The sequence below is a fragment of the Elaeis guineensis genome, chromosome 4 (assembly GCF_000442705.2).
Source record: "Elaeis guineensis isolate ETL-2024a chromosome 4, EG11, whole genome shotgun sequence".
In the NCBI taxonomy this organism is placed as follows: Eukaryota; Viridiplantae; Streptophyta; class Magnoliopsida; order Arecales; family Arecaceae; genus Elaeis; species Elaeis guineensis.
Genome location: NC_025996.2, coordinates 21,545,516 through 21,560,220, shown reverse-complemented (window position 1 = coordinate 21,560,220; position 14,705 = coordinate 21,545,516). Strand labels below are relative to the sequence as shown.

General features: G+C 36.6%; 1 protein-coding gene across 1 annotated transcript; it reads right to left on the bottom strand.

The window, feature by feature from the left end:
• Positions 1-8,867: 8,867 nt before the first annotated feature.
• On the bottom strand, positions 8,868-14,384 carry LOC105043424 (uncharacterized). Its single transcript, XM_010920964.4, has 5 exons — positions 14,196-14,384; positions 13,839-14,098; positions 10,873-11,084; positions 9,516-9,783; positions 8,868-9,356 (listed from the first exon to the last, which is right to left on the bottom strand). The coding sequence occupies exons 1-5, from the start codon at positions 14,239-14,241 to the stop codon at positions 9,060-9,062; spliced, it is 1,083 nt and encodes a 360-aa protein (XP_010919266.2). The 5' UTR covers positions 14,242-14,384; the 3' UTR covers positions 8,868-9,059.
• Positions 14,385-14,705: the final 321 nt, after the last annotated feature.

The following is a 14,705-nucleotide window of genomic DNA, read 5'->3' as shown; positions in this document are numbered from 1 at the left end:
TTTTGGAGTATCTTCTTTTCTTTTCTGTTATCAATTTTTACTAGACTCACTGCATTTTGGACATTCAGTTGCCTATTCGTTATCCTTATAAAATAATATACAGTCATTTTTGCAGGCATATATAGGAACATAGTCAAGTTTTAATTTTTGCATGTATATTTTTACTTCAAAATATGATTTCGGAAGTCTCTCTCCATCAAAAAAAGCTGCTTTAATCAATGTCAAATTTCGGTCAAATGACTTCTGACTCTATCAGTTCACGATTTTAATATGAAGTAATTTTATTAAAACTCTAACTTAAAAAACTTTGCACAATGTGAATATAGTGGCTCTCGTACATCCCTTATAAGCTTTGCAAACTGTTCAGAAGTCTTTCTACCTCAAGCCAGATATTGTGTTCATGATTAGAATTGTCTTCAGATGCACTAGTATTCATGCATATATTTGAACAAACATCCTGATGTAAATCATCTAATAGTTCTTCTATACCATCATGTTCGACAGATTCAGTAGCATCACTATCATCTTTAGTATCGTCATCGTCACATGCAACTTCATTCGGATTATCCTCTCCATACCATATCAACAAGTATACTTCTTATCCATACCACAATGTAGCAGATGCTCCTCAACAAGTGTTATGTGATGATACATCATATTGGCACATCTCTTGTATGGACACTTTATCCGACTAGCACTGTCAGCTTTATGCCGTGCAAACTCAATAAAATCTGAACATCTTTTCGATATTCAGATAAAAAAATATCTTTAGCATTCATCCAACTTTTGTTGATATCCATCTAACAACAAACACGAAAATCATTAATAACAAAGAAATTTTCAGTGGTATTCATCCGAACCGGATCCCGATCCAGATTTCGGATAGAATTTGACTCGAATTTCGGGCCAAATCCCGATCCAGATCTGGACACGGATCATTTTATACAAAATAGCATGTATTAAAGAACACAGACTGAATAGTAATACAAAAAATTTCTTCCATCAATTTGATGAAGCAAAAATGCATGATCCAATCTATTTCAAATCATTACTAACAGATGTGGTCCTATCATTTTCAAAAAAATAATAATCTTATTATTATTATTAATCGATAATTTATTTCATTATTATAAAAATTTTGATAATATCTTTCCATGGTTCTCCAAGTATACGATGTAAATATGGTGCCTACGCACTCTATCCACCATATATCGGAGAATAATGGACAGATAACTGCTGAGTACCATATAATGAAATAAAATATCAACTATTAAAATAATAACATTATTATTTTTTAAAAAATTCGAATACGGAATATTCAAGAGTCGATCTCGATCAAGATCGACTCTAGAATGGAAGTCCATGCAATTTAACTACCATCTCTAAACATACATTCAAAAATAGATTTCTAATTTATTAAAAAGAGTAACTCTGTATTGAAATTTTTATTAAAAAATTTTAATAATTTTTTTAAAATAAAAATATTTTTTATATTTAATTATAATAAGCAAAAGTATACAAAATATCAACAAAATAATTAAATTATAATAAGCAAAAGTAATGTGCATTGTGCTAGTGAAACAATAAAAAATTTATAAATTTTAGCAGTAACATTAAAAAATTTATACAATAAATATAAAATAAACTATAAGTTGTTGAGCATGCAAAATAATATTAACACAAATAATAACATGAAACCCAATCCCGAGGGTTCGATGATTTTTTATTTTTTTTAAATATTTTTTACTTAAAAATAATAAATAATTTTTTATTTTTTTCTAAAATATTTTTTACTTAAAAATAATAAATAATTTTTTATTTTTTTCTAAAATATTTTTTACTTAAAAATAATAAATAATTTTTTATTTTTTAAAAAATATTTTTTATCAAAAAAATATTTTTTCCTTTAAATGAGCTCCAGACTCGGTCGCCCATGGCCCCCGCTCCCACGGTGCCGGTGCCGTCACCCACCCCACGCCGCTCGAACTTGAGCCCTGCTCTTGCGGCACCACCACCGTCACCCATCTCTCGCGATCCACCCCCTGCGACGTCGTTGCTCTCTCCAACCCCCTGCGACCCAGATCCCAATTCAAATCATGATCAGATCTCGATCTGGATCCCAACCCGAATCGGATCTCGACCCCTATCTCGATCTGGATCCAATTTGAATCGTGATCCAGATTTTATTTTTATTAATCAAATAATAAAATATTTGATTAATATTTTATTTTTTTATTTTTTATTTTTTTATTTTTTCCCTCCTCGTTTCTCTTTTTCCTTCCTCCCTCCCCGCCGTCACCCACCCCTCCCTGGCCGACCCCCTCCCTGGCCTCGTGACGCCCTCGGCTACCCATGGCCCCCTCCCCGCCCCCGTGTCGCCCTCGACCGCACCCCAACCCCATCCATGCCCCCATATCGCCCCCAGCCGCCCACCCCCACCCCTGCAACCCCCTCCGTCGGCTGACCCCCTCCCCGGCCCTATGTCGCCTTCGGCCCCCTTCCCACCCTTGTGTCACCCTCGACCACCCCTCGACCTCATCCACGCCCCCGTATCACCCCCGACCGCACCTCGACCTCATCCGCACCCCCGTATTGCCCCCAACCGCCCACCCCCACCCCTGCAACCTCCTCTGTCGGTCAACCCCCTCCCCACCCTCGTGTCACCTCCGGCCACCCTTTGACCCCATCTCTGCCTCCTGTGTCGCCCCCGGCCACCCACCCCCACCCCTGCAACCTCCTCTACCGGCCAACCCCCTCCCTGGCCCCATGTGTCTCCGGCCACCCACGGCCCCTCTCCACCCCTGTGTCGCACCCGACTGACCCCCTCCCTGGCCCCATGTCGTCTCCGGCCAACCACGGCCCCCTCCCCACCCTCGCCCCCGTGTCACTCTCGACCGCCCACCCCGACCCTGCAACCCCCTCTATCGGCCGACCGCCTCCCCGTTCCTATGTCATCCCCGATCGCTCACGGTCCCCTCCTCGCCCCCGATCGCCCCCCGACTCCCTCCCCACCCCCATGTCTCCCTCGTCCGCCCCACCCAGCAACCCCCTCCGCCCACCAAATCCCCGACCCCTATGTTGGCCCGGCTGCCCATCCCCACCCCCGCAACCCCCTTCACCCCCCGGTGGCCCGATCAACCAAAAAAAAAAGTGGGAAGAATTCTTACCTCTGGCAGATGACAATGACGGTGTCGGAGAAGCCCATGGCAACAGTGCGGACGGCAACGACGGTGGTGACGGTGGAGATGCACTCGCTGGCAAGAAGAGAGGGGGAGAGAGCTCGAAGAGGGAGAGTGGAGAGGGAGATCTCGGTCGGAGAGAGGAGAGGGGAGAGGAGAGAGCTCAGAGAGAGGAGAGGGGAGAGAGAGGAGGTTGGAAGATGGTTTCACACAAAGGGACATCGAGTTGACATGTAATTAATGTCAAACTATTAGCGATAAAATTTTTATCGCTAACACCATTATTAGCGACGAAAAATTATTTTCATCGTCAATAATTTTCGTCAAAAAAAATTCATTAAAAATTTTTTCTCTTAAAAAATTTTTTACAAGAATAAATTATTGACGATGGAAAAAAATTCATCGTTAATAAGTTTATTAGCAACGAAAATCTAGTTTCCGTCGCTAATAAATACCGTCCAAAATTTTTTTTTCCTCTAATAAATTTTTCTTAAAAAAATTAAAAAATTATTTTTAAAATAATTTTTTTGACAAAAATACCTTTTCATCGCTAATAAATTTTTTTTCCATTAACATATTTTTTGTTCACAATAATTGATTAAAATAATATTTTTAAAATATGATTGTCGATGAAAAATAAATTTACGTCTTAAATATATTTTTTAAAAAATTTATAAAAAAATTTAAAGACTGTTTGCGATGAATATTCATTTCATGTTACTAATAATTAAATATCTTTTCAATAATAATTTATAAAAAATTAATTTTAATTTTTTTCATCAAAAAAATTTTTCTTCCAAAAAATTTAACAAAAAATGATATTAAAAAATATTTGTAATGAAAAATAAAATTAATTTTTTTTAATCTAAAAAAATTTTGGTCTAAAAAAATTTTAAAATAATTTCATCAAAAAAATTAATTTTTTATTAATCAAAAAAATTTTATATAAATAGTTAATTTGTGATTTTTTTTAAAAAAATTACATATATTAAAATTTTAATTGTGATAAAAAAATTTATTTACGTCGCTAATAATTATTATAAGAACAGCTCTTCGACTTCTGCAATGGAATAGACATTATGAAAATCGATAGCTTTGAGATCTTCGATCTTCAAAAAGCTCGTCTTCTTCTTGGAGTCCTATTCTGAAAATCGAAGTACAAAAATATCGGGTGATTCTGAGATCGTGATAGAAATCTATCAAGATTGAGATTTAGAAGATATGATAGGGATAGGATGTTAGAAATTTAGAAGCTCATATATTGCATGCATGTAAAGATCGAGTTTGAAAAATTCTCAGAAATTGTATGAGCATCAAAGCTCGTATATTGCATGCATGCTAGAATGTGCTGCTTAACTATATAGTTTCTACGTGAAAGGAGGCTCCTTTAATACATCTTAAGATTGACACTCCATCAGAAAAATTCATTGATATCACTAGTAACAGTGACAGTGATGAACAAATAATTTTACGTTGCAAATAAACGTATAGCTCATTTCATTCAAAAAAATCTATTCATTCTAATCCACAATATCACCTACTTTCATATGATTTTTTTCATACAAAAAATTTGATCTGGATCATAACTCACATTTGCTTTTTCCCATATAAAAGGAAAAAGATGTATACAACTACTAAAAAAATAGATGCAGTTGTCTTACACAAAATCAAAAATTTAAATTTTATAATTTTTTAAATTTTTAATTTTTTTATATATTAATGGTGAAAATATTTTCATCATAAATAAAAATATTTATGATAAAAATAAAAATTTTATCATAAATACTCGATTATTTACAATAAAAATTTTTATCGTAAATAATAAATAATTTTTAATTCTTTAAATTATTAATTTTTTTAAAATATTAATGATAAAAATATTTTTATCATAAATAATCGAGTATTTATGATGAAAATTTTATTTTTATCGTAAAAACTATTTATTTACGATGAAAAATTTTTATCACAAATAATGAGTAACTTTTAATTTTTTTAAAATTTTTAATTTTTTAACTATTAATGATGAAAATATTTTTATCATAAATAATCAAATATTTATGATAAAAAAAATTTCATTATAGAAAGTATTTATTTATGACAGAAAATTTTCATCTCAAATAATGAATAATTTTTGAACTTTTAAATTTTTATTTTTTTAAGTATTTGCAATGAAAATATTTTTATCATAAATAATCAAGTATTTATGATAAAAAAATTTTTATTGTAAATACTCAATTATTTATGATGAAATATTTTTATCATAAATAATCTATAATTTTTAAATTTTTTATTTTTTTTAAATATTGATGATGAAAATATTTTCATTGAAAATAATCTTATTATCAATAAAAAAATATTTTTCATCATAAATACTTAAATTATTTATGATAAAAATATTTTTATCATAAAAATTTAAAAATTAAAATTAAAATAAATAATATATTATTTACGATAAAAATATTCATCACAAATAATATCTATTTATGACAGAATAATTTTTCTATCGCTGATAGATAACTATTTACAATGAAAAATTATTTTTATCATAAATATTTTATTATTTACGTTCAATTTTATTTTTCATCATAAATACAATTAGTGGCGACGAAAATATTTACATTGCAAATAATTCCATCACAAAAATACTCTTTTCTTGTAGTGAGCTGAAGCATATTCGTGCTGATAATGACGGTGAATACAATGGTCCTTTTGAGAAGTATTGCAAAAATCTTGATATTAAGCTTGAGAAGATTATTCCAAAGACACCTCAGCACAACGAGGTGACAAAAAGGATGAACTGAATAACTGAGGAAAGGATACAATGTATGCTTTCACATGCTAAGCTGTCTAACTCATTTTGGGATGAGATAATGAGGACTGTAGTCGATTTAATTAACCTTTCTCCTTTAACTCCATTGGATGGTGACATACCAAATAGAGTATGGATAGAGAAAGATGTTTCTTACAAACACTTGAGAGTGTTTGGATGTCGGACATTTATTCATGTTCTGAAAGATCAGAGATCTAAGCTTGATAGCAAGGTAAGACAGTATATCTTCTTAGGTTATGGACATGAAGAATTTGACTATAGACTGTGGGATCCAGTTGATAAGAAGGTGATCAGAAGCAGAGATGTTGTGTTCATGGAAGATCAAACTATTGAAGATATTGAATAGACTAAGAAAAGATAGTCGTTCAGAGATGATCTCGATGACACAGATATAATCTCTTGACTTGCAGATAACAGAAGGGAGATATAGGGAGATCATCATAAGCCAGTAGGTGCTGAGATTCCTATTGATATTATATCTATACTGGATAAGTCTCCTACAGCTGATGAAGTAGTTCTGAGCAGCTTGGTGAGCAGATACCTACAGAGTTAGTACCTTTGAGGAGATCTAGTAGGGAGCGACATACTTCTACTAGATATTCTACTCATGAGTATGTGTTGTTGACTGATGGGGGAGAACCAGAGAGCATCAAAAGCTATTTTAAGTCAGCAAAGTAAAAAGTGGATGAAAACCATATAAGAGAGATACAAAGTTTATATGACAATCACACATTTGAGCTGATGGAACCACCTAAGGATAAGAAAGCACTCAAGAACAAATGGGTGTTCAGATTGAAGAATGAAGAGAACAGCTCACAACCAAGGTATAAAGTCAGATTAGTTGTGAAAGCTTTGGTTAGAAATAGGATGTTGATTTTGAGGAGATCTTCTCACCTGTAGTGAAGATGTCATCTATTAGAATTATGCTCGGATTTGCTGCTACTTTGAATCTAGAAATTGATCAGCTTGACATAAAGATAGTTTTTCTCCATGATAGTTTGAAGGAAAAGATATACATGGAGCAACCAGAAGGATTCAAGGTCAAAGGTAAAGAGCATCATGTATGCAGATTGAAGAAAAGCTTGTATGATTTAAAGCAAGTACCTCGACAGTGATACAGAAAATTTGGTTATTTATGATAGATCATGGATATACGAGAACCTCTTCTGATCATTGTATTTTTGTTAAGAGGTTTGATGATGATGATTTTACCATACTTCTGCTATATGTTGATGACATGTTGATTATAGATCATGACAGAAAGAAAATCAATAAGCTGAAAAAAGAGATGAGTAAGTCTTTTGCAATGAAAGACTTAGGGCCAACCAAACATATTCTTAGTATGAGAATTTTTTGTGACAGAAAATAAGAAAAATTATGGCTTTCTCAGGAGAAATACATCGAGAAGGTTCTTGATAGGTTTAACATGAGCAAAGCAAAACTAGTGAGCTCTCCACTCATAAGCCACTTTAAGTTAAGTTCTCAACAGTATCCTACTAGCAGAGAAGAGAAAGAGAAGATAGAAAAGTGCTTTATGCATCAGCACTTGGCAGTTTAATGTATGTTATGATTTGTACCAGACCTGATATTGCTCATGCAGTTGGTGTGGTCAGTAGATTTCTCTTTAACCAAGTAAACAGCATTGGAAAGCAGTAAAGTAGATATTCAGATATCTTAAAGAAACATTTGGTATTTGTTTATGATTTGAAACTGATAAATCAGTGTTATGTGGTTGTCGTGATACAGATTGAACTGGAGATGTTGACTTTAGAAAATCCACTTTAGACTACCTGATTACTTTTGCAGGTGGAGCTGTGTCGTGACAATCCAGATTACAGAAATGTATTGTCTTGTGGACCATACAAGCAAAATATATTATTGTGATTGAAATCTGTAAGGAAGTATTCTGGATGAAAAAATTTTTATAGGAACTAGGACTGAAGCAGAAAGGATTCAAAAAATAGTATGTAGCATTTTTATAAAGTTGTAGAAATAAAATAATAATTGAAAATATCATAACTATCAACCTTCCCTGTGCGGTGTAACAGTGCTGTCCCCACAAATGCATTATCACCGATGAAAGGAGACATGCACAGATCTCATGAATAATCTGATGAGTATGGATCAGCAGCGAGTAATGTATCAACTCTCATCCATGGTTATCCACCCTGGTGGTTTTCAAAGAACCTTGGGTCCCGGTTAACCAGGTTCAAAAGTTTTTTTTATGTAAATGTGTTGATGTTTGAAATACAAACCAGTCAGTTGGTAGGATACACCTTCAAACTTTGTAAATTATATGTCAGAATCGCATTGCAAAATTTATATAAAAATTAAATTTTCCCTCTTTTTCGGTGGAAATCTTTTTGCTCTTTGACACACACACACACACACAGACTTTGTTTTATTTTAATGATATTTTCAATACTTTGCTATTTAAACAACTGAAAACTATCTATAAGTTCTAAATTCTTTCCACTACAGAACAAATAAAATAAACACATAAATGAATAATTATTTTGAAAAATAGAGGATGACTCTCATGTTTTCTAGTTATGCCAAGCGTCCAAAATATCGACATTTCCAAACAGCCTAAAAATGGATTGTCTCTAACAGAGCCAAACTCGAACCAGAGGTCTAAAAGATGAGGGCAGATCAAATTAATTGGCACTTCAAGTATGACGCAAAAAATCAGAAAACTTTGTGTGTGTTGTAATTAAACATGATCCCAGTATATGTATGAATCTTAATGAAGGCGTCTCAGATGGCTACTCAGTCAACATGCTACCTTGACCTCTTCTAAAGCTTCCGCTTGTGCATGGATTGGGAAAACTAAGAACTTCGAAAATGAGACTGCAAGAGACAATAAAAAGCCGGGAAACTGGCTTTCTTTTGAACGGTAAATGACAACAACCAATGGTGTAAGTTGCAGAAGTCGATAAGCAATAACAACAGCAATGTTCTTTCTTTCTTTCTTTTTTTTTTTTTTGTCTTTGTCCCAGTAAAAGTAGTGGCAGATGGGGGGTGAGCTTTTTCCTTCCAAACTGAATCCCTCATGGTGAAGACGGATCAACAAGAAGGGTTTTAAGGACAGTATCACCTAAGCCGGGTACAGCTGCGAGGTAGTGCCCTGTGGCCGCAAGCTCGTGGTAGTCGATCCAGCTGAGGCGGCCGCAGATGTATCGCTGCAGGGTGAGCGGGACGAGCCCGTCTTCATCACCTTGCCAAACATGGACCGGAAACGATGGCTGCAAGAGGTCCATCGGATCAAACTCCCACTTCCCGAACATCACCTTCATATCCTGGTAAAATGACTCCTGGATACCTTGCTGAGTGGCCAGTTTCATCCTCTGCCAAGGGAGGGAAAGAATAAATTGCATCATAGGAGAGGGTCATATCGTAGAATTAGTTGATAAACATAGTGAGTCGAAAGGAAAAAGCGAGGTCATCTAGTTAAGATTTCGCAGGGAGATTCCATTGTCAAAAGAAGAAGAGAAATAGCTAGCAACCTTTTCCAAATTTCCATTTGCCTTGGCCTGATCACGGATCCAAGCATCCAAGCAGTTGGGTAGGTCAGTGGTGCCTTTGATGACTGTCGAGGAAGGTAGCCAGGGCTGCTTCATCCACCAGTGGAGCAACCATGGGGCATAGTATGAGACCCTCAAAGCCCACTGATCTCCCATCTGTTGTTTGTTATACGCCGCTTGTGAGAGGTTCTTTGGAAAACCGGGCCACCTGTAGTTTATTACAGGCGCTAGAAGTGCAGCTCCAGCCAGCCTACATGGAAGAATTTGTGCACTTCAGTCTGCTAAGTAGCCTTGGTAAGCTGGTCGACCGGTGCATGAATTATACCTGCTTATTTGCAATCTTAGTGAAGCAAATTTGTTGTTAGGAAGGCACGGCTGGGGTTTTGCTTTTTCCTTCTTCTTCTCCTTCTTTTTTTTTTTTTTTTTTTTTTTTTTTTTTTTTTTTGTGGATGGTCTGGAGGTGGGTTGTTGTCTCATCCCAGGGCCTGTTTGGATAATCTTGCTGGATCCATAGGATTGGGAACACAGCATTAGCTAATAGAAAGCCCAGCCTAGCCCACATCTACAACAAAAATTCAAAACGCAGCCCATAGCAGCTGTCAACAGTCTCCTAACCTAATCTCTTAGAAGAATTTCTCCAACTTCTGCGGCTGCGCGAGAAATTACTAGTCTATGGATGACATCATAGACCACGTCTACCTAGTAATTTCTCGTCCTCTACAAGGAGAAAACAAAGATCTCTACAGATTTTTTTTTTTTTTTTTAATTCTTACGGTTTTCAATCCTCTTCTCTCCAACTCACATTGAACCTTAGCCGTCACCACGAATCTTCCTACATGACATTAGATTATCCAAACAGACCTTTAGTGATATCAAAAACCAAAGGAACCTATCTCAACTTTTGGTGGTGCAGGTTTTACCGTCAGGATTGCTAGTGGTGTTCTAGTAGGCGTAGGAGGTGTTCGGATTTTTGACACGACAATTCAGTGATAAAACTACATGCTGCATAGGAAGGACTGAATTATATTATCTAGATGATCATAGTTGTTTGTAGGAAGATTCTATGATAGTTATCAATATCTTTCGGATTCACCATATGATGATTTTCCATCCTTTCTACGGAAATGCTGATGATTGATGCGTACATTATGTTCCATTGAGGTTTCTTTTATTTATAGGGAAGCTAATTGATAGGTGGCATTTTACATAGCTGATTACGACAAATCTTCTTGATACTTTGTTTAATATTTTGTGTGGTAATTCTCACGGATGTATTTCCACTCAAATGATTAAATTTATTCATTTTACCAAAAAAGGCAAAAAAAAACAAAAAGCTTACCTTCCAGGAATATACTTGATGGATGCCCAAACAGCATGACATCCCAGTGAGAACCCAACCAAGTAAAATCTAGGCCCCAGTTCCAGCTTATCTCCAAGCTCTGCGATGTCCAATGCCTCGCTCCTCAATGACCGCCTTGGATTAGGATCACTCTCACCATAGCCAGCTCGGTCATACCCAACCATGCATACGCCCAGCTCCTCAACTAATTCCTGCACCAGGAATTTCACTTGCTTTGTCATGAAAGTCATCATTAGAACTTCATATATTTGATATTTTGATAAAACGTGGGTATCCATTCATACAAGCAAAACCATACTTCGAAGAGTACCGCAGAGGGTCATCTAAAGTGTGTAGAGCATTCCATTTTGCATTTCTTCCTCGTTATTTAGATATATTTTTTGTCTTATAGCTTTTTATGTTATTAGATAGTTTATAATTAGCTGCACATCATATCCGCTGGTGAAGTTATTTAACTGTGCCACCTTGCTTTTCTTGCTGCTGCTGATTGATTACTGTTCATATTTAGTACTAGTACTGCCGACTCCTTGGCTGTCTCTGGGTCTAACTTCAAAATCTTTTAAATAATTAATTTTCCTCTGCCATGAGAGTCTGGGTAGGCTGGATAGGTGGATTTATGAAACCTTAGCCTTGAAGGCAATTTGCAGAGCCGACATATGATAACGTGACCGTCTATGTGAGTTGGTGAGTGGTAGTTAGCCGGTTTTCTTTTCGAAAGTAACCTCCACTCAAGACCTAAACAAGATAATAGGACAATTAGGTTTATTTTGGACCAAGCTTTTCTAGAATAACGCTATGGTTTACCAAGCTTATCTAGAATAATGCTATGGGGTTCCAATTATATGAGCACAGAAATCACAAATAGCTCTTTTGCGCCGAGGTGCAAAGGGCGATCGGTGCAACCCGCTAGGTTTGTTGAAATACGTACAGAGGGTTGTTTGACTATTAAATTGCCAAACCAGCATTTTTGAGTATGATGAACTTTTGGTACGTGCATCGTGAAGGCCACAAAGCATTTTCCTTTCTACAAGCACTAGCCTCTAACACTTGTTAAAGTTACTTTAATGGTTTCTCCTTTTCTATTTAAGTGTTGAACTCAGCATCATCACCAGTTTATTTTGAAAGAAATTAGTTGAGTCATATTTAACCAATCTGAGAAGACTAGACCATTTCCTGAATTTAATAACGCAAAATCTGTAAAGATATAACATTTTCCCCTTTTTTTTTTTTATTTCAATGATAGAATAGGTCTTCGGGCAATGAGCCAACGTATTTTCCTCTCTTAGATGCCTGTGAAGGCAGAATCTCATCCTTGATCTCTTTGTGTAACCTAAGACTCTATAAAGTTGGGAAGCTTGCACTTTTGATAGAACACAAAGGCTACGATGGAAAGGAATGGTTACTGTTTTCTCGTGTGGTTTCCGTTTTAAGCTTTGGAAACCCTTCTCATGAAAATATTTCCACCGATTACGGAAGAAAGAAAACGAGCCCTTCCGATTATAGAGACCTACCAAAGCTGCCACAAAACTTGGTTATTGCCAATTGGAGCATGTATGTTTTGCACCGCAGACAGACCACAGCCGGAGATGGCTGTCATGTCATCCGATTACGGACGGATGGTTATCAAGTAGAGTGGGTTCTGGGTGCCATACATGGTGCATTTGGAGTGTTGTATATTGCATCTTTTTTTATAACCGTCCATCTCCATGATCGAATGATGTGGCATCCATCCAAGATTGTATCGTTTTCTATGATGCAAAACATGCACCATCGAGGATCCTGAGTCTGGCGCGCTAATTGTTAGCTTGATTTGATTAGCATTTCAAAACGGTCTCTATTACTCTCGACTACTCTTATGTGATGGAAGCTACATTCCATTTTTTTGCACGAAATAAGCATTTGTTTTTCTCCACAAGGATTAATAACTTTCTTTATTAGCTTTTGCAAATCTAAATTTCTTACAGAGTTTGGAGGCAAAGGTAGAAGATTATGATAATAGAATGTAATTACAAAATTCTGGTTTAGATATGATCTTTCAGACAGCATGAGCAGGTATCTTTAATTGTTGGCGACTATAGTGAATCACTACTTTACTGTGAGTTTGGTTGCATAATTCAAATGACCGTTCGTTTATAAATGCAATCACATGGAACTCTGTCTTCAAAAGTTGGCTCCAGTGCCACAGCTGTGAGACACCTAAAGCATTCATTACGTGTTCCGCTAGACATAAATTGCCAATTCCATTTATTGCCACCGCCCCTTTTCTTGTGCTAATTTTATTATGATGCTAAGTGGCCCACAGTTTTGGATCCACAATCCAAAAGTAAGAGTCCAGACACTGAGTGAAGACAACATAGAGCATGTTGCAAAAGTATCTGAGTTGTGTTAGCATCTTTATTTACTATAAACTAAACAAACCCAACTTTATATTCACAGAAGACTGCATCGACATGTTCAGGCTTCAAGCCATGGAGGTGGGCCTTCTACTCAGGAAAATATATTATAATTGAAATTGTCGGCATTTTTACTTCAGATGCTCAGTTCCTGGCATCCAAATATATTCATATCCCAAATCTAGACTGACACATAGCTAAAATACAAGTACCATTTGTTGCTATATCATGGGATGTTAAGAGAGGGATGACCCAAATCATCACTAGCCGTTTTCAGATGCAATCATATATGAACCTTTTTACAACCCAAGATCACTTAACCTTGATTTAGATGAACGGATTTTGAAGCAAGCAAGCTAGTGGTCAATGCAGCAATTTATTTGAATGATTTTTAGCGAATTTGAGTTATGATACGGTGCAAGCTAATTAATTGATTTCAAAAATTTAAATGGGAGACCTATGTTTACATCCCTCTAGCTAACAGGGCGCCGAATGGATGTGTCATTAGAAATAAAAAGAAAAGAGGGTTGATTTGGGATGAGGTGCGCTTACAGGGGAGGTTCGGAGACCGTCGAGCCTGGAGCCGGTAAAGCCGTGGCAGAAGATGATCTTGTACCTGGCCCTCTCTTTGGGGACGCCCGTCACAGAGTAGGCCAAGAACCGACCATCTCTCAGCCGGATCCTGGGCGCGGTCACAGGCGGGCCCCCCTCCGACCCGCACGGCCGCGGCACTGGTGGCTGGATCGCCGCGTAGAAGCAGCTCCCCGCCCCGATCACCAGTGCCACCAGGATCGCTGCCTTGACATATCCCGCTGCAACCTCTACTAGAGTTAGATCCGTACTGGCTGACATTATATAACACATATGAGATATATATCGAGAGAGAGGGATGGAGGAAGGAGTGCTTACTTGGCGAGGGTTTTGGCTTCTTGTTGATGGAATTGGCGGTGGCCATTATTCTTTCTTTTTGGAAATGGGGAGGGGGTGGGGGAATGGGATTCTTGGATTGCCGAGATGATGGAAGAGGAGGAGAAAAGAAAGGAGCCGCGGCAGGTGAAGTTTTTGGGCGGAGTGGGAGACGCGGGTGTTGGTGGGTGTTGGTCTGTTACTCTGTTAGACCACCTACTTTTTTTTTATTTTGATTTTGGACGTTCTCATTAAATAGTTACCACGCCATTTGTCTGTGTACATAGGTTGGACTGGAGAGATGAAAAACAATAGAAAACGTGTGGTGCTTCCCCTAAACAAAGATAGATCTCCTTCTCATAAATAAATAAATAAATTACTCATTATAACTCGGTCAGACCGATTATCCAATCTTATAGTGTATTTAGTTAGAATCGATGGTAGATGGATAAATTGAAAGGATGGATGATCTCATCGATCATTTAATTTAAAAAATTATAAAAATAATAGATA